Raw genomic sequence first — 24049 nt, 5'->3', positions numbered from 1 at the left:
GGCTCGCCGCCGCCGCCCGCCCGCCGGGCCCGCAGCCCCGGCCCCCGGCCGCAGGCGAGGCCCAGGCCGCGGCCGACATGAACCACCAGCAGCAGCAGCAGCAGCAGAAAGCGGGCGAGCAGCAGCTGAGCGAGCCCGAGGACATGGAGATGGAAGGTGAGGCCCGGGGGCCGGCCGCGGCGGGGCCGGGGGGCGCCTTCCATTGTGGCCGGGGGGAGCCGCGGGAGCCACGCGAGGGGCTCGCCATCTTTAACCAGGCCCCGGGCGGCCGCGGGCCTCGGCCTGGCCGGCCCGACTCGGCAAGCCCGGGCCGGGCGAGGCTGCACAGTCATGCCGGGCCCGCGGGCTGGGGGCGGCCGGTGGCCCCCCGCCCGGCGCATTGTCCGGCCCGCGGGACCCGGGCGGCCTCGTCGGCACAAAGCGCCCGGAGCCCGGAGTTGTAAATTAGAGCGCTCCGGCGGGAGGGATGCGGGCGTTTGCGGACTGTTGGCGGCCGCTGCGCGCCCGGGTTGGGGAGCCGGGCTCCGGGGACCGTCTCCCCGTTCGGGCGTCGCGGGGTCCTGGTTCTGGCCGGTAAAGTTGGGGAACCGGAGACCTCCTTGGACTCGGGGCTCGCCCGCACCTGCTCCCGCGCGCTCCCCGGCAGAGCCCACCGGGGCTTCGAAGCGGACCCCGAGATCGTTCCATAACAGCACTTGCTGGCGTTGGGTTTCATTTGGAAACACCTGCAAGGGGCGCAGATATTCTCAGCCTTTGGACGAGCCCAGAGTTCGGAGTCAGGCGCTCTTCGTTTCTGAGTTAGCTGTATTTCGGGGAGTTTGGCTGTGTGCGGTGCAGTCAGCCTCCGGTCAGGTGTGTGTTTGAAACTACGTGAAAGCCGCCGCCCCCCCCCCCCCGCCCCGCCCCGCCCCACGACTACCTATCTCTAAATCCACCCTGACTCCAGAGGTAACTTAATTTTCTGCCTATGTGCCAGCAGTTTGCCAGGGTATCCTGCTTTGAGATACAAGGCCATGGTAATAGAGGTTTGATGCAGAGGCACTGAGCGCGGAAGGGTCTTGGGCTTACATACCTTAAGAGGACTTGGTAGTTGGAAGGCATCTTTTATTTCTCGTGGCCCCAAGTACTTAAAAGGGCAAAGTCTAAGAAGTCTTAAAAGAGAGTCCTTATCTATTTCGAGGGGGACGGACAGGCAGGAGTCAAAAGAGTGCCCCTGAATGAACGGGACATTGAATGTTCTGTTCCTGTTTTGCTTTTAGCCAGAGATCTTGGGGTGTGGAAATGAATGGGTGTGCTAAGGAAGCTCAGGTGAAGCAGCATTTGTCCTGTGGGGTGGCTGCACGTGTGGGGTGCTACATCCTGGTTGGTGGGAACTCTTACCATGACTGGTACTCCCCTGTGAGTAACGTACTGCCAACAGTTGGATGTGCTCTGAAAAAAATGGCCTGCAAGGTGGCAAAAGGCGAAGTGGTGGAGATGCCTGTGGAAGGCACTTCCCGCTGGTACTTCAGTGGCCAGTAATGGGGTCAGGAGAACCCAGTCCATGCCAAGGACCAGGCTGTCCGTCTCACTTGGCCCCAGAAAGGCAATAACTTCGTAGAGTTTTTGTCACGTGTCATTAAACAATTAGCTGAAGGAATACATTGCTGAGAGAATTATGTATATTCCTTTTAATGCCTCATAAAAAGGGATTGCTTTTCAGTTTCCTTTTCAAGTTATCCCCCAGTCGAGACAAAAATCCACTAGTGCTGGCATATCCGTGTCCCACTTATGTTGTCTTAGCACTTTTTAAGCGTTTTGAACACAGGTGAGAGCTGATCAGCATGGACCCCAGTGCATAGTGTATTTCTGGAACAGAACTGGGTGTCAGGGGAAGTAGTCGTGTCCACAAGTTTCAAGGGCTTTTCTATAAGACTAGAGAGTGTTGAGTGGAGGAAGAGTTTTCAGAAGTCATGCGTGCTTTCAAGACTACTTTTTTTTTCTCATGGAGTTTTGTCCTCATATCCAAGTTTTCGTTGGAAAAGTCGCCCGTAAAATCAGTAATCTGCAAATTTACTGGCGTCTCAAACTGAATGGTAAAGGTTGTAGTTTATTATTGCTGATTCCGTAAACTTCAGTCTTCTTTTGAGTGGGCCTCAGATTCATTATCCAGAGGGTACCTTGTCTTTGTAGGGCTTATGGTCGTCAGCACCCTGTGAGCAGCCGCAGGTGTGCAGTTTAAAGAGCTGCCCATGTCTTAGGCAGTCTCTTTCAGCCTTTCTTAGCCTTCCCACTCCGAAAATGTGGCGTTAGGTTTATACATTGTAGTTTAGGACCAGAAAGTGTGAAAATCCTTCCTATTAAAAAGCGAGAAGGGTGGGATTTAGTGACCGTCAGCTCTGCTTGGCCTCGTCTGCCAGGCTCTGTGAGTGACTCTCGCCTGCTTGGTATTTGCCTTGGTTCCTGCGGACTCAGCAGCTGGAAGCTGTCAGGGATCCCTCTGATCAGCTTGAGGAAGGGAAGCTTTGTGGATGCGGAGCGTTTGCCCGCCCCTCCTGGGCAGGGCAGTTTCGAAGGAGCCGGGGAGACTGGTTTGGTTGGCGGTTTTTTCCTACCGACGGGTCCGGTGTTAGTTTGCTCTCCTGCTCTGCTTTATAGGGGTCACATTTGCTTTTGACTGATCCCTGCACAGCCCTTGCACATCTGTTGGAGAATAACAGTGCTCAGGATTAGTTATTTTAAAAATGTCTTGTTTTGAGCCGTTAGGAAAGTTATGAAGGGTGAAGGGCAGAGAGGGAAAAGATGGGGGGGGCATGGGGTATGGTGGCAGTTCAGTGGGGTTGAGACCACATGCTTCCTTCCTGTGAGGCCCGTGCAGGTTTTCAGGTTGGGAGGCAAAAAGCACCATGGAGGTGGTGGCCTTTGTCGGCCTGGCCAGGAATGAATGTGCTCCACAGTTTATTCACTCTCTAATTCAGAGGCAGTGTAGGCCGAGGGGCTGCAGGAGGGACCTGCAGTGGCCTCTGCCCCCTCGGGTACTTGAGAGGTGATAATCTGGTTTGTTACGCCCCCTCCAAATCAACAGGTAGTTTTCCCAAGGCCTGGCTTCTGCGTAGGCGGGCTGGCACAAATGTCAATACCTTGATGTTTGTTCCTTGGTGTGGTTCTGCTGCCCGTGTGAGCAGTCTCTGTTTCAGAGTGTAATCTTTGAGACTAATGGGCACAGACAGTTTTGGTTGACTTTTGTACAGCACTCAGACCACTGCTATCAGGACACCAAGCTGGGAGCAAATCAATGAGTTGTCTGCAGTTTCTGAAAAGAATTGATCAGTGACTTCTGTGGGTTTTGTTTGGGGGGCAGCAGTGGTGGATTTCTTTTTCTTTCCAACTTGTGTGGGTAGATGGAGTTTCAAGTTACTTTTCTGCTAAAGCAGGTTTGGGAGTGGAAGGTGAGTTCTCTTGTACACGTGTGCCCAAATAAACTACACTTGGGCATTTTATTATATCTAAAACATGTTTGCTTTTCAAATAGCGCTGTAACAAGACAAAAATCAAATAATATGAGAATATTGATTTTCCTCTCACATTAGCTTTGGTTGGTAAAAGAACTCTACAAAGTGATTATCAACTTGGAGAACCCAGAAAAGATAGAGACACATAGAAGAAATTAGGCCAAACCTAGAAACATCTGACTGATGTGAGCCTGTCAGGTTTTGATGGGACTGGAAGTTACTTTCCAAAAGGCATCCGCCCTCCTGATTCTTCCAGGCTGCTGATTTTAATTATCTGTAAACAAAAGATTGTTAACAGCACATATTGGAAAAAAGTGTATACCTTCATCTTGTTTTTTGGGGGGTGGGGTGGAGGGGATCAGTTTTGTGGAAAGGAGGAAAGAAGCCACTGAGTTAACTCACGGTGGGGCAGTGTGGTGAGAGAATACAGGCTTAGCGCCAGGCCTGAGTCTGAACGTGGACTTCGCCGTTTAATTGTTGTGTGACCTTATACACATTGCTTAAGCTCTCAGTGCCTCAGTTTCTGCATCCTTCAAAAGGAGGCCTGTCGTATCCTGCAAGGTTGTTGTGAGGGTGGAAACACAAAGCATGTGTGAAGTGCTGGGCACAGAGATGGGGCATCAGTGTTCACTCATGGTGTTGTGATGGTAAAAGGGTTGCACCTGAGGCAGGGATGGACACAGGTTAATCAAGCATGGCGCACACAGGTTAATCAAGCATGGCGCACACAGGTGGGGCAAGTTGAGTTTCCTGGTTCTACGGTAATTATATCCTGACTTGGATTGGGAAGAAAACTGACCAGCCTCAATCTAAGCAGCATTGTTTATGAAATCCTAGGCTTATGTGCCTAAATAGCTATATAAGGTTAATGGTATAATATTGTAAGCAAAATGTAGTGGATGATAGAGGAGTGGATAGTGGATTTGGTGCGTTGTTACACTGCTGCCGAAGCCTGGTTAGCTCAGTGGCCTTCGTGATGAGGGTATTCTTGCTCTTGCACTAGTGTTAGAGCATCTAGTAATGAATTTGATGAGGTTGCCAGTCAGGTTGTAGCAGCGAAGCCAGGTTACACGAACCTCCAGACTTTGGGAGTCGGCCCTGAATTCTTGTCTCTAAATCCCACATCCTGTTACCAAAAGCCCTTTCGGTTTTCCATCCACCACCCTAAACCAGGCGGCCCCTGTTGCCTCATGCTGGAACTTTGCAGTAGCCTTCTTGCTGATCTCTGCTTCCACTCTTCCTGGACCCCACACAGCTGTCTTTTCACTGCCCTGCTTATTAGAAGGACTCAGGTGTGCTGCCTTCCTCATGCAGGTAGATGGGTAGTCGCACAGCCCGGCCTCTGCCATCAGGATCCTCAGTCAGCCTGCTTTGTACTTGAGGCTCTGAGTGCACACACACTTGCACTGCATGGGGTGCAACTCTGGCTTTTGGGCCCTGTACTTGCACAGGTAGTGTCTGCTTTTCCTTGAATGCAGACAGGACAAGAGACCCCAGGAAAGTGACTCAGATGCCCCCTTTCCCTAAACTTTACTGGTGGTCTCAGCCACTTGCCTTGCATAAGAGCCATGTCTTGCCCCGTGAGCTGCTTGTGGGGTTGCTCTTGTGCACTCATCTTCCTCACCGCTGGACTGTTGGTCCATCTGAAGATACCCATCTTATGTTCCTTTTTTGTTAAATGTGTTTGTGGGAGACCCTCATTCAGGAAACAGCAATTTTAAGGCAAAACAGTAGTGCAGGAGATGGCTGGCTGGCAGGGTGGTGTGTGAAAGAGAATGCCAAAGCCATAAACCAATATTGCTTTGATAGCTGCTAATTCAGTTTTATTGCCTTTAACGTAAGTTGCTTGAAGTGGCATTTTTGATCCTTTTGCAAGGAAAAGCTCCCTTTCCAGACAAGGGTATTGATGGACCTTATTGAAGTTTTCTATTGAGTATTTTAAAATTTGTTACTGTTTCTGGTTTTTTTGCATGGGTAGTATGTAGCCTGGGTACTTCTGCTTGATTTCCAAGGCAAAGGAATTTTACTCTGGGGACCGAGTTGTAACAAGGTATTTCTTGACATGTACTGTGACGGTTAAATGTTCAAATGTCACCTGCTTCAGAAACTTCTTGTTCTGAACTAATTTGGACTTAGAGGCAAGTTGGAGGAAGCAGGATTTTTAAGTGTCTTGCGTAGGCAAGAAAGTCAAGTTATGCCATTTTGGTAGTAACTTAACACATGGCTCGGCCAATGAGAAGTCAGATATGTTGAAATTCTCTTGAAGAGAAGCAGGCCTACTTCTGAGCATTGGTGATTTAAACTTGGAAGTTGGACATGGAGGTAGTTAGAAAGTTTGTTGTGTAGGGAGATACACCAACCTGGACTAGAGTGAATGCTTCCAGAACTTAATGATGACACTAGTGTGAGCTAGCAAGAACCAGGGAGTAGGGAGGCAGAGGGGCCTCGGTGGCGCACGCCTTGGGGAGTAGTGTCACTGTCTTTGGTGTTGGGCAGAGCAGAGCGCTCCAGGGGGTGACGAGACTGGAGGGCTCATTGACTGTGCGGCTGGGCTCTCACTGGGCTGAGCACGTGCTGCGTTGTCGCCAGCTCGGCTGGGACCACTGTTGTGTGGGCACAGCTGTTAATATTCTCAGAGATGCCCAGGTGTCCTTCCAAGGAGCCCAAGTCATCTGCTCGACCTGGGGTTTATCTTAACAAATGTGAGTACTGTATCACAGTCTCAAGGTGGTGGTCCTCCCTTCTTTTTAGGTCATTTGAGAATCTGCAGGATAAAGAGCAGGAGGTTCCCTTCTGTGACCACAACAGTTCCACGTGATTTTCCTGCCTGGCATAGAATATTCGAAACCCAAGCCCTCCCCGGGTTCTGATTCCATGCTAGTGACTAATTGGTTTCCCTGACATCCTGATACTGGGAGGGCAGTGTCCTGTACAAGGTACCAGCCCCCAGAATATTGACCAGAGGAAGGTCTAGCTCTTGCAGTAAGTTGTTGAGCTGGCCTCTGCTTTGGAAAGGGGCTGTATGAGATTGTTGGGGTGACCTGTAATGCAGAGTGTGATCACACCCAGGGTGTGGCCACCAGTGTCTGGGTAGTGATCTGACTTCTTGGCTCCCTCCTGCCCCCCCCCCCATGGTACTTTCAGAAAGAGTTGAGGGGGCTTTTCTCTAGGGTATAGGCTGAGAAAACTAACCTTACTCACCTGGAGTTGCAAGTGCATTTTGTCAATATGATTTTGGGGAATAAATTACATTTCAAGGCCCTTAATTGACCCTGTGCAATTGCTGTTTTCAAGTAAGGACATGTAATGCTCCTTAGCCTGTTTGCATGGTTAGAGAGTCCAGCTCCTCCTCGTAAATAATGTAGGGCAGGTAATTTTTTTTTTTAAATTGAAGTGTAGTTGATGGGTAGGTAATCTTGAAGTGCTTGATTCTTAGAGTTGGTAGTTTATGTCAGCTAGGAGGAGAAATTATTCAAACAAAGTGTGTGTGAATTGGTTAAAAACATTCCTCAATCCCTATTGCTGTTGTATAACCATCATAGATGGGCACGGAAGAATACTCCCCCAAGAGTCTCAGCCTTTTCCTCTTCTGTCTTTAGCTTGTAAGGACAAGAGGGAGAACAGATAGGGGCTGGAATGCCTGACCTGCAGAAAGTCCAAAGAAGTAGCTGGTGGAGTGAGGTTGCTGAGCTCGAACCCTAACCCAGCTCCCAGTGGTGGCCAGGCGGCGGCTTCTGATCTGTGTGATATCCTGCCTGTGCTAGCCAGAGGACTCCTCCGTTCTCTAAAGCACTCCAGGTCTCCTGCTGCTACCCATGAGGACAAACTGAGTCTCTTTTCCTACTGAGACCTGGATTGCTTGAGAATGCCAGCTCGTATTCTTATGGGGGCAGAGGAGAAGACATGTGGGGTAGGAGGATGCTAAGGGTTTACCCTGCAGTGTGCAGTAAGGTAGCCACCAGCCACATGGTGGCAATCACATTCCTTAACTGACTAGCCACGTTTCAAGTATTCAGTCGCAACCCATGGCCAGTGGCCACCACATCGGACAAGCAGGTACAGCACATGTCCGACAGGGCAGACAGTGTTAGTGGCCAGAGTTCACCGAAACAGTCTGGTTGGATCCTTAGCTAGAGGGTGTTTCTGGTAGCATTAGTGTCACATTGGATGTTGGAAAGATACAGTGTGTCCTGGAAAAGCTAAATTAAAATGAGTGAATAAATAGTTCCTGGGCAAACGCTACAGAGCAGGCTTTCTCCGGTTATTTGTGGTGAAGAACCAGTTTTTTGTTTTTTTTTTTTTAATTTCCAGTCTGTTGTGGACAATTTCTTTCTGTATTTTGTAGACATGCAGTGTAAACAAATTGTTTAAGAAATGAAATAAAATACACATACACAGTGCAAGCCCCAGGTTGTTATTAAAGTCACATTTCAACAGTTATGGCTTTAGAACAAACACGCAGGGAGGATTTGCAGAAACTACGTGTTCATTGCAAGCATGTATAGACCATTAATATAAGGGAACGTGCTATTGCACTTGTAACTTTGTCATTCCACCATGGTAACTGAACAGTTTTGTGTGAAATAGCAATTCCCCGTATTAAACCTTATTTGCACACTACTTTTTAAAGTAACAAAGCATCTCGCTTCCTGCTTGGATGGATGGCATCCCTGCTCCTCATAGAGAATGTTGATCCAAGTCATTTCGATGTTCGTTTTACTAATATGCAAGTGAGTCCAGTGCTGCGGAGGTATACCCCTGAGATTGGGAGCCATCTTCCAGCAGTTTTCCAAAATGTATCCATAAACAGCTCCAACTCTGTCCTATAAACTAACGTCTAAATTTATGTTTCGTTGAAATAAATGGGTTCTGGGTCCTATTGACTTGGGTTGCAGTTAACCAGCTAACCCTAAACTCTTACAAACTGTAATGGGGTCCCGGGACACGTGACACCACACTCCAGTTTGACAGCGCACCCACTGGCCCAGGCTAGGGTGTTGCAGGAAGTCAGGTTGCTGCAAAGTCTCCCCGCTTGCTCTGTTTCGGTCAGGTCCGAAGAGGGCACCTGCTCGCAGGCTGTGTGCAGGCACCTTGGGCTTTGCCACCCCCGCCCCCTGCTTTCTCATCTGGATGTCCCCGAGCACCAGGCCTCATGGCTTGCTTCTGACTCCACTGTACCCTTGTGGCAGCAGAGCTGTACTTGCTGTGCACTCGCAGAGCCTGGTGCAGGGCTTCTGCTCACGAGATAGACATTTATGCAAACCCTCCCGACAGGCAGGTACAGGGCTGGCTGCCCCCAGCACTTGAGTGAAGGCTCTTGGTAAACATGTGCCAGGGAGGGCCGTGATGGGGGGGGGGGTACTGACCTACGGTGGGGAAGGGGTGGGTCATCGGAGGCTTCACAGAGGAGGGGACACAGCTAAGTTTGAAAAGAGGGAGGGGTGGTATGCTCAGAGGCAGGAGGTGTAGAACAGCATCATGGGCTTGGGATCTAGAGGGAGAGGATCTGTGGTCCCCAGAGTAATGGTCCACAGAGATGTCTGTCCTAATCCCTTGGAAGCTGTGACTATGTTACTTACCTGGCAGGGGACTTGGCAGGTGCGATTAAGTTCAGGATCCCTAGACGGGGAGATTATGCAGTGTTACTCAGGTGGACCCAGTGTAATCACAGGGTCCTTAACCCGTGAAAGAGGGAGGTTGGAGTGGCGTGATGTGAGAAGGCCATTGCTGGCATTGAAGATGAAGCTGGAAAAGGCCAGGAAGCAGATTCTCCCCTCGAACCTCCAAAAGGAGCCAGCCCTGCTGACACATTGATTTTAGCCCAGTGAGGCCCATTTTGGACTTGTGACCTCCAAAACTATAAAAGAATAAGTGTGTGGTGTTTAAGCCAGTAAGTTTGTGGTAATTTGTTCAGCAGCCAACAAAACTAATAATGATCCAAGAAGGTGGGTAAGAAGCAGTAGGTGGGTGTCCAGTAAACTGGCCTTGAACCTTAGAGAGCTGCGTAGAGGCTGGGAGAGCTTGGCAGCTACCCCTCCCTGGGCCAGGCCCCTGGACGTGAGGGCTGTGTCTGTATCAACTCATTGGCTCCTTACCACAACTCTGAAGTAGATGCAGCATCATCCCCATTTTATAGCTGAGTGAAACAAGGCACTGAGCAAGTTAAATAACCTACCCAGGGTTGGTGGCAGCGGTGGGATTTGAACCCAAGCCATGTGGCTTCACAGAAATTTGCGTCTCATCATAGTCAGTGGACACTGTTTGTCATGAAGACGTTGTTACTGCTTTTTAATTTAAACTGCTGCCTTCTCCCGCGTTTCTTATCTCACCACTCCAAGTGGCAAAGCTGCAGTTGGGCTCCTCAGTCTGAAGATTTTTGTGTGGCTCACCACATGCTTTGAATATAGAAAGTAGCTCACTGCCGAAATCAGCCGGGGCCACCTTATACTTCAGCAAGTGGAATATGGTGGCAGAAGCAAAATAGATGTGTTTTTAAAGGTAGATGCCTCCCTTCTTTGAGAATCAGGTATTCAGTAATGTGATCCTAAGCTGAAATGAATCATCCCTAAAGCAAACCATTCAGGGCTCTGGGCATATGGAGAGATTGAAACTTGAGAAGGCTTGAGCCTTGTCTGCCAGGGCTCAGGGCGAAAGCATACTGCATTTCAGAGGGCCAAGTTCTGTGGAGCTACAGGGTCAGACCTCAAGGCACCTTGTCCACTCAGGTCCTCCTGTCACCTCACCCTCATGACCCTGCATCTGCACATGAGCAAACTGAGGCTCCTCCAGGCCACACAGATGGCACCAACCTGACTGTACCCCTGCTGTGTCTTGAAGTCCTGACCAGCTGCATTCCTCTCCTCCCTGTCGCCTAAATCATCTGTTCTTTCTTAAGACAGCAGCTTCCACAAGGTGGAAGGAAAACAGGGTCGGAGGTGCCAGAGCCCGGCATTGCTCAGCTGGGCAGGGGTTGAAAGAAATGAGGTCCTAAGAGGCCAGCCAGTCTCCTCGCTTCACTGACTTCCAGCTAGTTGTGTGGTGGTGTTTTTGTGGCACACACAGAATATCTTCCTTCTGGGCCTCTTTCCCTGACAGTGAGTTTTAAAACATGAGATAGATTCATACATACAACTTTAACAAACTGCTAATGCATTCATCGCTGGGTTGGCGAAATTGAGACCTTCAAGCCAGTGGATTTGGGGTGTCTGGAGAAGATGCAAATAAGCGAGGTAACTCTTGGGCATCCTAGTAGGGGGGACAACCCAGAATGCAAATGATCCATAGAAGTGACTAGTTCAGCTTCAAGATGTGCGGCGGCCAGCCACACAGATTCACACACTGCCATGCACACGGTAAGGACAGGCGGTCCTGGTGGTGGCTGTGATGGCTGTGGGCTCCTGCAGGATGCCCAGGTCGTGGGGATTGTGAAGTTACAGGCATGGTCCCTGGGAGCTGTCAAAAGTCTTCAGAATTATTCTCAAGTTGGTCATTAATTACCTTGAGGGCTACGGGGAAGAGGGAAAATTAGTACTACAAATCTGGAAGTTTTCTGTTATAGCCAGTATTTCCTTGGGAATCAGAGGCTATTATTTGAAATTTCTATTTTGATGAAGTTAAAAGTCCTATACTTGTTAAGGCCTTTTGTTCTTAAAATACTGGTTTCATTTTGGGTATGTTATCAGAGAGCTCTTGGTCACATAATTTTGTTTTAGAGCAGAAAGCGACTATTCTACTCCCTACTCCACGGGGCAAGAAACCATGTCTCTGGGGGCTTGAAGTGATTTAAGTAAAATTAAGTAAACCCTCAGGTCCTACGTCTCACTAGCGCTATTTCAGGGGCCCCATAGCCACCTGTGGCTCGTGGCTTCCGTATTGGGCGGCGCAGCTGTAGACCTTCTCCATCATCACAGAAAGTTCTAGCGGCCAGTTGCTGCTCCAGACCCAGCCTGTGAACTGGGTTTAGCTTTGCCTTTCTAGAGGACCGCCTTGGAGAGGATTGTTCAGAATAACAGAAAACCAGGCATTTTCTTCTGTAAAAACCTGGGAAGAAGGTTCCGCAAACTGGCTCAGCACAGCGCATACTTGGCCCTTCGCCTCAGATCGCTGCTTCAGGCTCTGGGCTGGGGGGCGGTTTACAGAGATGAAGAGGTGATAGGTGTCTTTGCAGAGGGAGAGTCAGCAGGATATAGATGGGTCACGTGAACATGTAATTAATGCAGGATAGAAAGCGATGAATGCCACGAGAGGTGCAGAGAGAGGGCTCTGGAAGTGGGGGAGAGCGATTATGTCTGGGGGCAGGGGAGCAGGAAGGCTCCTGAGTAGTACTGGCAGTGGCCGGAGCAGGTGGTTAGGATTTGAGTTCTGGGGGATTTGAGGTGAAAATGGCAGAGGTAAGGCCTTTGGGTAGATGAAAATAGAGGCCCCTCTCTGATTCCTGCCCATGTGCATGGATTGTAATGAACTGTGTTTCTTTGCTCTTCTCCCCTTTAGACTTTGAGGCCAGGGAGCATTCTATTCTCTACACCTTGAATAGCAGTTTCTACCAGATAATTGAACGCATTGCATTTTTATATTTTAGTTTCAATAGGACTGGAACATGCCACCATGTTCAATGCCAAATAACCTTAATTTTACCTACTTTGGTAACCATTATAAAGGGTTAGATTTGCACCTGCCCTTCTATAAGTCTTTGTGGGAAAATGTTAGTAGTCACCATGAATTTTATTTGTATTTATTATTTATTTTTTCTAGAAAAATTTATTTTTGGCTGCTTCAGGTCTTAGTTGCGGCACACAGGATCTTTCCTTGAGGCACGTGGGCTCAGTAGTTATGGCACGTGGGCTTAGTTGCCCCACGGCATGTGGAATCTTCCTGGACCAGGGATCGAGCCCATGTCCCCTGCATTGGCAAGAGGATTCTTAACCACTGCACCACCAGGGAAGTCCCTATTACACTTCTTGTTGTCAGGATCCTGGGACAGTTTTAAAATTGGTGAGAACCCCAAAGAGCTTCTGGGTAGGTGGGTTATAGCTATCATTATTTGCCAAATTAGAAATTAAAACAGTCTTAGTTACTCACTTAAAAATAATAAACCAGTACATAGTAACACATTTAACATACTGCTTGTTTTGGGGTTTTTTTTGGGCCACGCTGTGCAGCTTGCAGGATATTAGTTTCCCAACCAGAGATTGAACCCGTGTCCCCAGCAGTGAAAACACTGAGTCCTAACCACTGGACCGCCAGGGAATTCCCACATTTAGCATGCTTTTTATAGGAAATATTTTCTAAAACAAAAATTTAATGAGGAATGGCATTGTTCATACATTTTGTAGATTTCTTTATTATCTGGCTTGATAGAAGACAGCTGGATTCTCATATCTGGTGCTGTCAGTTGCAATGTAAATTTTACTGGAAATATAAAGCAAACCCAGTCTTACAGAGGTATAGCCTTTTCAGGTAACTGTGGCAATTCTTTCATACTACATTAAAATTTGGTAGCTTCTTAAGGTTGATTACAGCATGCAGTTTGAAACCCTATGATTAACTTACCGTGCTCTGTTACATTAAAATTTATTGGGTTGTCTTGTACTTTGAATGGAGCATTTCTAATACCATTCATTGGTCATTTGGAAAATACTGATTCACAGAGTTATACAGATCTTTTAAATGTTGGCATATTTCATTATACAGTTACATTAAGAAGTCCTTAAAATACCACATTCATGTGTGTAACAGCCTACCTAACTCGGTACAGGGTTGTAGTTATAACTCCAGAAAGCTCACTGGCACAAAGAGAGCAGTGACTTTTGTCCTGTATTTAAGAGTCTCACTACTATCTGGCAGAGGACGAAGATGGTTGGATGATAATTAGCTAGTGGCAGCCTAGTTGTCCGCAGCATCTGACGCCATGGGGACGGGCAGCAGGCAGTGTTGGGTGGTCCCCTGCAATGGGAAATCGTCCTCTGGTCCCCCTCACACTTCAAGGTGTACATGTAAGATGGTCCTGTTAAGATGAGTAACAGATGTTTTGTGAGAATTCAAGGAGAGCGTGCTTAAACCAGAGGTAATTGTGATTTTGATTATTTTGCTTTCTATTCCTCCATCATGGCCAGCATTCCACTTGTTTATTGTTTGTCTTTCCCCCCATTTTCTCCATTTTCCAGTAGCTTGCGTGGAACAGTTGGAACTTTTTGGGAATCGGTCTGAATTTTTTTTTTTTTTTTTTTTTTGCGGTACGCGGGCCTCTCCCGCTGCGGAGCACAGGCTCTGGACGCGCAGGCTCAGCGGCCATGGCTCACTGGCCCAGCTGCTCCACGGCATGTGGGATCTTCCCTGACCGGGGCACGAACCCGCGTCCCCTGCGTCGGCAGGCGGATGCTCAACCACTGTGCCACCAGGGAAGCTCAATTGGTCTGAATTTAAACGTAGCTTATGAAGTAGCACACCTTATTTATGTATGTGAGTTTACTGGAGCAAAGGGTGTGTCTGACCTCCCATTTTCCTGGCTTTTTGACGTTTTTGACTCCCTCTCTCCTCAAAGAACAGGAGCTGTGATGCACACATTTGTGTACAAGACCACCCGAACAAAGGTCCTGAGGCAAAAAGACTCAGACCTGTATATCTTTTATGCTCTCTCAGTCCTCTTTTCCCAAATGGTTAAAGATCTGAACCCATATCCCGAGGCAGTGCTTATTTAAAGAGTCAGTAAATCATTTCTTATTCTCCCTGCCCTCCAGGTGTTTTTTTCCTTTGTTTTTCTTTCGTTGTTTTTCTTTTGCCTTTGGGGTGAATGGCTCTGAGTTTCAGCACAGGTGTAGGTCTGCGTAACCACTGCCCCAGTCAGGACCCAGAACCTCCCTTCACGCTGTGCTGGTCGTGTCTCCACCATGGCCATGGTCCCCATCCCGTACAGGTTTGTCATTTTGCAGATGTCGAGAAAATGGAATCATACAGCATGTAACCTAATCATTAGTTGCTTTTTATTGCTGCTTCCATTCTGTTCCATGGAGGGACACCTGGGTTGTCTCCAGTTTTGGGCAGTTACAAATGAAGCCATTATAAATACCCGTGTTCAGGTTTTTGTGTGAACATGAGTTTTCATTTCTCTAGAGGATGGTGTAGAGTTGTTGTATGAGGTATGCTTCGTAAGAACCTGCCACGTACTTCACAGGTGCCGGTGCCCTCTCCCACTCCCCCATTGATCTTCATCCTCGCCAGCACTCGAGTGTCAGCATTTTTCACTTTAGTCATCCCGGTAGGTGGGTAGTGGTTTTAATTTGCAACTATCTAATAGCTCACAGTCACACATCTTTTTATGTATTTATTCGCCATCCCTATACCCTCTATGAAGTGTCTGTTCAAGTATTTGGGGTTTTTTTGTTTTGTTTTTCTGTCAAGTTTGGAGAGCTCTTTATGTATTTGATATAAGTCCTTTGTCAATAGGTGATTTGCAGATATTTTCTCCCAGTCTGTAGCATGTCTGTTTATTCTCCTAACAGTGTCTTTCCAGAGAAGTCCAGTGTATCAAAATTTTTTTCTATGGATCTTGCTTTTGGTGTTATGTCTAAGAATTCTTGGCCATGTCTCACGTGATTACTTCTAAAAGTTTTAAAGTTTAAATCTGTGTTCATCTACGGTCTATTATCAGTTAGTATTTGTATAAGGTGTGAGGTTGGAGGGGTTTTTTTGGTTTTTTTTTTTTGCCTATGGATGTCCAACTGTTTGTTGAAAAGACTGCTGTCCCTTTCCATTGAATTACTTACACCTTTGTCACAAATCAAGTAGTAATGTTTACATGGGCCTATTTGCGGACTCTCCTGTCCCATTGACCTGTGTCTACATAACACAGCACCATCTTGATTACTGAAGCTTTATAGTGAGTCTCAAAATCAGGTAGTGTAATTCCTCAAACTGTGTTCTTTTCAAAATTGTTTCACTTACTCTGCTGGATTGTGATTGGAATTGTGTTCAAATATACCGATTAATTTCAGGAAAGCTGACACTGTTGCTGTGCCTCCCAGCCCTTGAACACCATATGTCTTCTGCTCCCGCGACTTTACCTGGGAAACTAGTCTTCCTCCCAGGAACTTTTCAACACTTTCTTTGGCCACTAGTTTTTTAGAAGGTTTTGAAAGTAGGTGTTCCTTGACAGTCCAGGTGGGTCCCCTCAAAAGGAGGGTAAGGCCTGAGTTGGTGGTCTGCTGACACCAACGTGGGAAAAACAACCAACCAGAAACAGCTTAGTCCTCTGTCCTAGGCTGTTCTGTTTGTGGCTTTATACAAATAAAGGAACTCATTTGAAATTGGCTGTGCTTGACTAGTTTTTAAAAGTTTTAGTTAGCACAGTCACAGTATGTTTAAAATCTCTCCTCTACTTCTGACCCCAATCCTCAGCCCCCAAATTTCCTTGTATTTTTAAGTAGTTCTAAAGAAAATCCAGGCATTTAAGAGAGGATGCTGCCATTTGCCTGGGTGTAAAAGGACCTTCACGGTCACAAATAATCTAGGTAATCCCTTTGTTCTGGGATCCTTTTGTTCCTACTCCCTCCTGCCCCCAAATGGGCAGCTGCTGTACCCTTTTCTTTCTCTGATATAACCTTTTTTTTTTTTAAGTTTTTATTGCATTTGTTAAAATATTGCTTCTGTTCTGTTTTGGTCTCGGCATGTGGGATCCCAGCTCCCCAGGGATGGAACCTGTACCCCTTGCATTGGAAGGCGAAGTCTCAACCACTGGACTGCCAGGGAAGTCCCCACTGGTACAGACTTTATGGGCTGCTTGAGGTGGTGTCAGGCCTTATGCAGTACTTTGGTTGTGCCTTTCTGCATCGTGCTTTGCTTTGCTTCGCGTGTGTGGGTGGTTTTACCTTTATTATAAAGGCAGTACATATTCACTGAGACATTAAAACAACATGGAGGCAAGAAAGCAAGAAAGACTCCGTCCCTCAGTGAACATGTGTACTTAATGTACGATGGCTGTTGTCCTGTTTTTCATCCCGTCCACATGTACAGCTTCCTTCATTCTGTAAGGACATCCTGCTAATTGATTCCTCTCTTGGTGGACATTGTCCCTTAATATAGTTGTACTTTCTTTAAAACTACATGAATGTAGAGTGAATTTATGTACATAAATAAATTTTGTAGATAAATGGGTTTTTCAAACACCAAAAATGTTTAATACTTTTAGAGAAATACTGTAGGAAATGGAACACTTACACCTGATTCAGTTGTTCAATGTACACATCATTCACTATGCCGGGCCCTCAGACAGCTGTGATTTGTGGAACTATTTGTTCCCACTCAGAATAGCCCATTTCTGTCCAGTTCTTGTCTCCCCCCCCCAAAAAAAAATACAGCTTTATTGAGATTTTATATATCCTGCAATTCACTCATACAATTCAATGGCTTTTAATAAATATATTCACCCATCACTACAGTCAATTTATCACTCCAAAAAGAGACCCCTGCACTCCTTAGCCTCACCCTTCCACTCTCCCTCCCAGCTCTAGGCAAACACTGATCTGCCTTTTGTCTTTGTGGGTGTGCTTGTTCTGGACACTTTATATGAATAAATGGCACCATGCAATATATGGCCCTTAGAATTAATGCGCGTTTACGTTTTAAGTTTTTCTTTGTAAAAAATGGGTGCTTCAGTGTAGGAAATATGCTTGTATATATCTTTGGGCATGTATGCTAGTTTCTTTGGAATGGATATCTAGAAATGGCATTTTGAGTGAAAGAATATTTGACTTTGGTTTTAGTAAATACTGCCTTTGGGGAGAATAATTTGACTATAAATTTAGACTTTAGCCATTTGACACCACCCATTTTGTGATGTGAGACTGTTAATCTGGTAGATGAAAAGTGGTGTTGTGTTAATTAGGAAAGTTGAGCAGATTTGTCATTTGTATTTCTTAAGAATTTCTCCTTGTTGTAGTTGCATTGTCTCTTCTTGATTGTAGGATCTCTGTGGGTTGCTGATACTTTCTGCCTTCATCCTGTAGCTTCTGTGCAGCTCCGTCTCTGCTGGGCTTGCTGGGACTTGTTTTTCTTTTCCACAAGTGGACTGCCCTACCCAATATAGCAGATAAGACCAGATGTGTAAGCAAGCAGCACAGACATAATTATAAGCTCCTCAGTCGTGCAGGGTGTACACCCCTCTCCATGCCCGGCCAGTGTTCACTCAGTCATCAGTCATGGTTTGTGGGACAGACATGATGGCAGTTAGCATGATCCTCTAAAAACAGATGATTTTTACATAATGAAGCCAAACTGAAGACCCCAAACAAATAGTTTTATTTAAGGAACACAGATTTATACGTGGCCTTCTTTGGGGCTTTATTTTCATATAACTAATTTAAATCAGGATTATTTAAGAGTATAGAGCTAACTGTCGGGTTTCAATACAGAGTCTACTTTGAATCCTCAGACTCTCCCCAGGGCAGGACCACCACCCGCAAGTGGGCTTTCAGCTCCCTTCATGGGGCAGGCATGGAGCCAGTTCATATAAAAATCAAAATAAAACCAGAACACCGTTGTGGTATTGATTAAGCCACGGACGGTTTCATTGTTAATATGACCGAAGGAATTCAGAGAGTCACTGGAGGCAGCCCTGCCAACTTGGCAGGGGCAAGATAGCCCAAAACCACACCTCACGCACATCCTCCACAGGGCAGCAGAGGCGCTTCTGATGGGGCTCTGCTGCCTGTGATGATGAGGACAGGCTTGATCAGATGGCTGCCTGGGGCTGGCAGCCAGGGTCCAAGCACCGGCACCATCTCAGTTCTGACCCACCTGTTTTTTGGTTTTTTTTTTTTTGGTTTTGTTTTGTTTTTGTGGTACACAGGCCTCTCACTGTTGTGGCCTCTCCCGTTGTGGAGCCGGACTCGCAGGCTCAGCGGCCATGGCTCACGGGCCCAGCCGCTCCACGGCATGTGGGATCTTCCTGGACCAGGGCACGAACCCGCGTCCCCTGCATCGGCAGGCGGACTCTCAACCACTGTGCCACCAGGGAAGCCCCGACCCACCTGTTATTGAGTGTCACAGTGCTTTCAGGGCCACCGGTGGTTTCCTCTTCATTTGGTGGGACATAGGCTTGATGTGAACATTCGGAGATTTTCAAGGCCCTGCCCACCCTCTACCTGAGCCTCATCTCCCACCTCCTCCCTTGCCCATTGCCTTGCTCCTGGTCACTCTGGAACCGTCTGGAATGTGCTTCTTCAGGATCTCTGCCCAGCCGGCTCCCTTCACTCTCTGGTCCTGGCCCGGATGTCCAAGGCCTGTGGCTGTTTTCCTCTCTGTCGCATTAGCCCTCTTGTGTGAGGGCTGCTTATCTGTTCCCTCCTGAAGCCCAGGGCGCAGCCTGCTCTTGACACATCAAGACACTTGGCAAGTAGGGGGACTGACTCCTGTGAGAAGAGGGCACCCAGCCTCAGCCTCTACCTCCCAAGTTAGTTGTGTGTGGAGAAGACCAGTGTTAGGAAACAGTCATTAGAACGTCGCCCTCCTTACTGTAATTGCAGGCAAATACGGTGTGCCCGGGGTGGGGGTGGGGGATGAAATCCTTGTAATGCAGTAGTGGATTAGAAATGATGTATTTGAAGCATAGTTGCAGTTTTCCACTTCTAAGAGGTTTCACAGAGGGATTGAGGGCCGGAAAGCACTTGGGCACTTCCTCATGGCCCACAGGCACTGTGGTCCTTGTCTGACTGGGGGGCGGGGGTGAGCTTGTTGGCGAATGGGCCCTGCTGCCTGGTCAGCACCTACTCCTTTCCACCCAGCGGCTGCCAGGACTGGTAAACCTGGGCAAGAGCAGAGACGGCTCAGACCTGCGATTTTGCTCCATACAAGGTATATGTATCCTTGGTTCCCTCCAGGTTCTGCCCAAGGACTGGATTTGGATCTGTTCCCCAGTCTGTGCAAGGCCTGGCTTTGCCTGAGGATTCCCCCAAAGGGGACTGGAGTTGACACAGAGCCATCAAATTCTCCCACAGAATTGTAGGTTTTCTGGGGGGATCCAGAGTTGTTTCCCAGCGCCCGGGAGGTTCTGGTTTCTTGGGGAGTGTGATAGCTGACACCTGTGGGTCCTTGCTTTTGTGGAAGACTTAACAGACACCCCCCCCCCCAATCAGCTCAACTTCTCAGCTGGGCTTAATACGAGTGGTACATCTTCTGTCTCTCACCTTCAAGTTATCAGATGTCTCTTTGCTCCTTTGAGCTTAGAGCCAGGTTTTTTGAGGATCAGAACATTGGGAAATCGATTATATCTGAATTCTTGAAAATAAGTGATGGCGCTAGAAGAGTTCTCCTGAGCAGCATGAGAACTTGGTGCAGGAGGCTGTGCAGGGCCACTTGGTAGTGGCTTTGGATGCGTTGTTGATCTTTGCCACTGGGAAAGAGCACTGCTTGTGGGAGCTCAGTGTGTGAGAGAGATGACCCTGACAGATGACCACACAGTTATTACGGCGTGCCGCAGGACAAAATCATTGTACAGTTGTTTGCTTGTAGTGTCACTCAGATGGCCAAAAAGGAGGTGGTGGTGGCTGGGAAGAGTCATCTGTAGGGGAATGGGTGAGTAGATCATGACATAATGGTATGGTGCTATTCGAAATCAAATCCATGTACGCATATCTATATGGATCCTGAATTGGGATCCACGTATTGTGAATAGTAAAAGTGCTTGTACCTTGTGCACGTGTATGTACATGAACATTGGGAATGCCTTCCTTCTACTTAGACTCAGAGGCAGAGAGGTCACTATTTCCCTTTATTTATCACTGCACCCCTTGCCTTGCTTCTGTGAGCATTTCATTCATTCTGTAAAATCCTGAAGTAAAAATACCTGTCTCTCTGCTCAGGACCTGTACAAAAATGTTTACAGCCGCTTTATTCGTACGTAATGCCTCCAAACTGGAAGCAACCCGGATGTTGCCGCTATCTGAGTGAGCAGATCGTGGCATGTCCTTGCCACAGAACCCTGTCAGCAGGAGAAAGGAATGCATTGTTGACCTGAGTCTCAAGGGAATTGTGCTGTGTCAGAAGGTGCTCCGTAAGCTTACTTACACATGCTGTGTCCATTCTTCAAATGGCAGATTGTGGATATGGAGAAGATTGGCCATTGCCAGGGGTTTGGGGCGGGCACAGAAGGGAGGTGGGTGTGGCTGTAAAAGCACCCCCTGAGGGTCCTTGTGCTGGGCTGCTCAGTGTCTTGAGTGGGGAACACACAGACCTCACATCATGAAATGCATGCAAGTGAATAGGAGGAGGATCAGTATATTGTCGCTCTCCCAGTTGTGATATTGCACTATAATTTTGCAAAATGGTGAGAGTAGGCATTTTTAAAGTATTTGTGGCTAAAGAACTTTTCACAGCATTGTGCCTCTTTGCTCAGGACTTCCTTCTTTATTTCTTCCTGCCTGGTGCCTCTGGCTTCATTCAGGAGCTCCATCTAACATACTTTATTTCAGGGTGAGCAGTCCTCCTTAAGAAAGGGCCACTCCTGTCTCATGGAGGAAAAGCAAAGAGAGTAGCTGCTCCACAGATTACAGGCCCAGGGCAACATCCCTCTCAGTCCAGCCGGGACCCTGGGTCCATCTGTAAACACCCCACTCTGCCTGATCCCAGGCTATGATCACTGCCTGAGAATGTTTATACAGCGCCCAGCACACAATAGGGACCAGTACTTGGGAGTTACTTATTTGTGAAATCCTGGGAGCAGACGTTAGATCCTTCTCACGTGCCCAATGTTTCCTCTGCTGCTCCTGTCCCAGCATAGACGCCAGCCCGCTCTCCCAGGCCGGCCCCTCCTGAAGAGCTGTGCTCTGTGCACCCGCCCAGTGTCTGTGTGGGAGACTTTGTTTCGTATCTCAGCTCTAAGCTGCCTTTCTCTCTACCTTTAATTATGTGAGAATTTCAGACATGCTTGTATGGATGCTTCATGCCGAAAATTTTCCTGTATAAGTTTAATAGCAGCTATATTCCTTGCCTCTTAGGCTTGAGGGTTTCTTATGTTCTCTTTTTAAAAATAAACTTGAAATTTTGGGTTAATTTTAGATGTACAGTAAAGTTAGTAGAGTGTGTTCCAATGGACCCCTCACCTGGTTTCCCGCACTAGCAACTTACATCAACACCTGAGGGAACTAGTAACTCCAGACTTCTTTCCCCCTCACTGATAACTCTCTGTTTTGAAGGTGGTCGTGTAAATTGATGAGGTTGTTTGAATATGCTTCTGGCCCTAATTTTGTGGGGAGCTTTTTTTAAAAGAATTCTGGGGGAGAGCTCCTGGAGATTCTGTGCAGTCACTCTGATGTGGCCAAGAGAACCCTCCCCCTCCCCCCCCCCGAAGATTCTGCTGCAGAGCCATGCAGACATGGCAGGGAACCATGGGCTTGGACCAGAAGGTGATTCAGGAGGTCAGAGTGGGGGCCTTACGCCGCTGATGGATTTTCAGAACCAATATGCCATTTCTGAACACTCCTTCTGCAGTATATTTGGACTTGCAGAAAGATATCAGTGTTCTAATTTACCTTGATAACCCCTATTTTATGTAGTATTCTTTAAAATGGATTCAATGCCAGGAGAGAGGAGAGGAGGAGGACCAAGCAGAAGTCTGGGGGTTTTGACTTGGAAGTCAGGGTGAACTGGTAGACTGGGGCTTAAAATGTGCTGGTTAGGCTCTGCTTGACCAGTTCAGGGACCGAGTGTTGGCCCATGGCCTCTGTGGTAATCCATGTGTTCTGCCCTTTTAACTGAGCCGTGGTTTTGCTCACTGGGTTGTATCACTAGTTGGGACTTTATTTTTTTTATTTTTTTTTTTTGCGGTACGCGGACCTCTCACTGTTGTGGCCTCTCCCGTTGTGGAGCACAGGCTCCGGACGCGCAGGCTCAGCGGCCATGGCTCATGGGCCCAGCCGCTCCGCGGCATGTGGGATCCTCCCGGACCGGGGCATGAACCTGTGTCCCCCTCATCGGCAGGCGGACTCTCAACCACTGCGCCACCAGGGAAGCCCACTAGTTGGGACTTTTGAGGAGAAATCTGGGGGGCTGAGTCGAGAGTGACTCTGGGGCATGGCTGGATCTTCGTGGCCCAGGTACCTCCTGGTGGCAGCATATAGACTCTTAGTTGGAAGACCGTGAGGTGGGTTTAATGGGGTTGTTTGGTTCCCTCTACCCAGCCTTTTGGGGAGAGGTTTGAGAAATCTTTGTGAAGTGATAGAAAATGTCAAGGCCAACAATTTGGAATTTTCTATTTTTCTCATCCAGGAGTGAGATTCAGGTGCTAAATCAGCACCACATCATTTCCATAGCAATTGGCCAGTGTTCTTTGGGGTCAGTAGCTCTGGGTTGTGACATCACAAACAGAAGTCTGTGGGGAGAAAAGCTGGATGTAAGCACAGGCATCCTCAGTAAAAGAGGAGGAAATATAGGCTTTGTAACTAAACAAGGGAGCCTTTTGTGTTTCTGAAGTCACTCTTTGAAAAAGGTATTTTGTGCCACATATATATTAAAATAGGCCTCTGGTACTTATCACAAGGTTGTTGTCAAAAGGCTTACCAATCGTGAGTAACGGAAATGAACTCCTTTTGTATTTCTGGTTGTCATGTATATCTTTCGGAATGATAATTGCTCTCCTCCCCTCCTTGACATTTAAGTATATCAGAGACCTTTTTGTCTATGTGTTTGAGGCATACCATATTGTCATTGGTATTTGCAACTGTTGCGTGTCAAAAAAATTAGTGTTGTAGTTCATATTTGGCCAAATGAGAGTTAATACGTTGGGAAAATTCCAACTAGGCAGGATATAAAATTCGGGAACAGGATCACTTTATATAGAGTGATAAATATATGTACGTGCCAATCTTGCACTTCTTCCTTGATGATAAAGACAGCCTTATCATTTAGGATATTTCTGGAAGCTTAATACAGATTGTGGTATCAGGCGTTTTCATCATTTAATTCTGGTCCAGGGACTTACCGTGTCTTAATTAAATTTTTAATCCTCTTGTTGAACTAACTCATTTTTATGAGAAGCTTTTTTTAACTGGATATTCAGTCCCTTAGGAGCTAGACTTGAGTTGCCAACCTTTTCTCCAAGGGTCCCATGGCAGTTGGTTGGGAGGGCCTGTTGCTGGACAGGTTCCTTATGTACATGCTGGGCCAACCAGGAGCTTTTTGCAGTTTCACAGCCACCAGCCTAGACCACCGTCTCCAGGCCTGTGAAGGGTGGAAAATTGGTCAGCCCAGCAGGAATGTGTACCCATCGTGTGTAAAAGATGGGACATTGCTCAGGAGCACCTGGTTCAGCTGCAGAACCCTACTTGCCTTGCCTTTTAGGAGCCACCTGCAGAGAAACCTTTGTCATTTTTGCATTTGTGCATTATAGACCATGTTTTAAAGCTCTTGCCGTAGGCTGGATTTGAACTGAGGAACTAAATTAAAAGTACCAGGCCTACGTCAAGCAAATTACTTTAAGATTTATAGTGCATTCATGTGATGTGTGTGTGTGTCTGCAGTGAAGAATCACTCTACTGCTGCTTCTACAGAACCTCTTACTAGTTTGTGTT

At 47.4% G+C, this 24049-nt stretch overlaps 1 protein-coding gene across 1 annotated transcript in view; it reads left to right on the top strand.

Moving 5' to 3' along the window:
- The first annotated feature begins 6 nt into the window (after window positions 1-6).
- USP7 (ubiquitin specific peptidase 7) overlaps window positions 7-24049 on the top strand; it is a 56496-nt gene continuing 32453 nt past the window's right edge. Inside the window, exon 1 of the mRNA XM_029220218.1 lies at window positions 7-156. Within this exon, the coding sequence (XP_029076051.1) occupies window positions 78-156 (79 nt within the window). The 5' untranslated portion in view covers window positions 7-77. The remainder of the gene's footprint in view (window positions 157-24049) is intronic.

The sequence above is a fragment of the Monodon monoceros genome, unplaced genomic scaffold (assembly GCF_005190385.1).
Source record: "Monodon monoceros isolate NGI ecotype Baffin Bay Population unplaced genomic scaffold, NGI_Narwhal_1 Super_Scaffold_13, whole genome shotgun sequence".
NCBI lineage: Eukaryota > Metazoa > Chordata > Mammalia > Artiodactyla > Monodontidae > Monodon > Monodon monoceros.
Note: the sequence above shows the minus strand (reverse complement) of the source record. Positions and strands in the feature narration are given on the sequence as shown.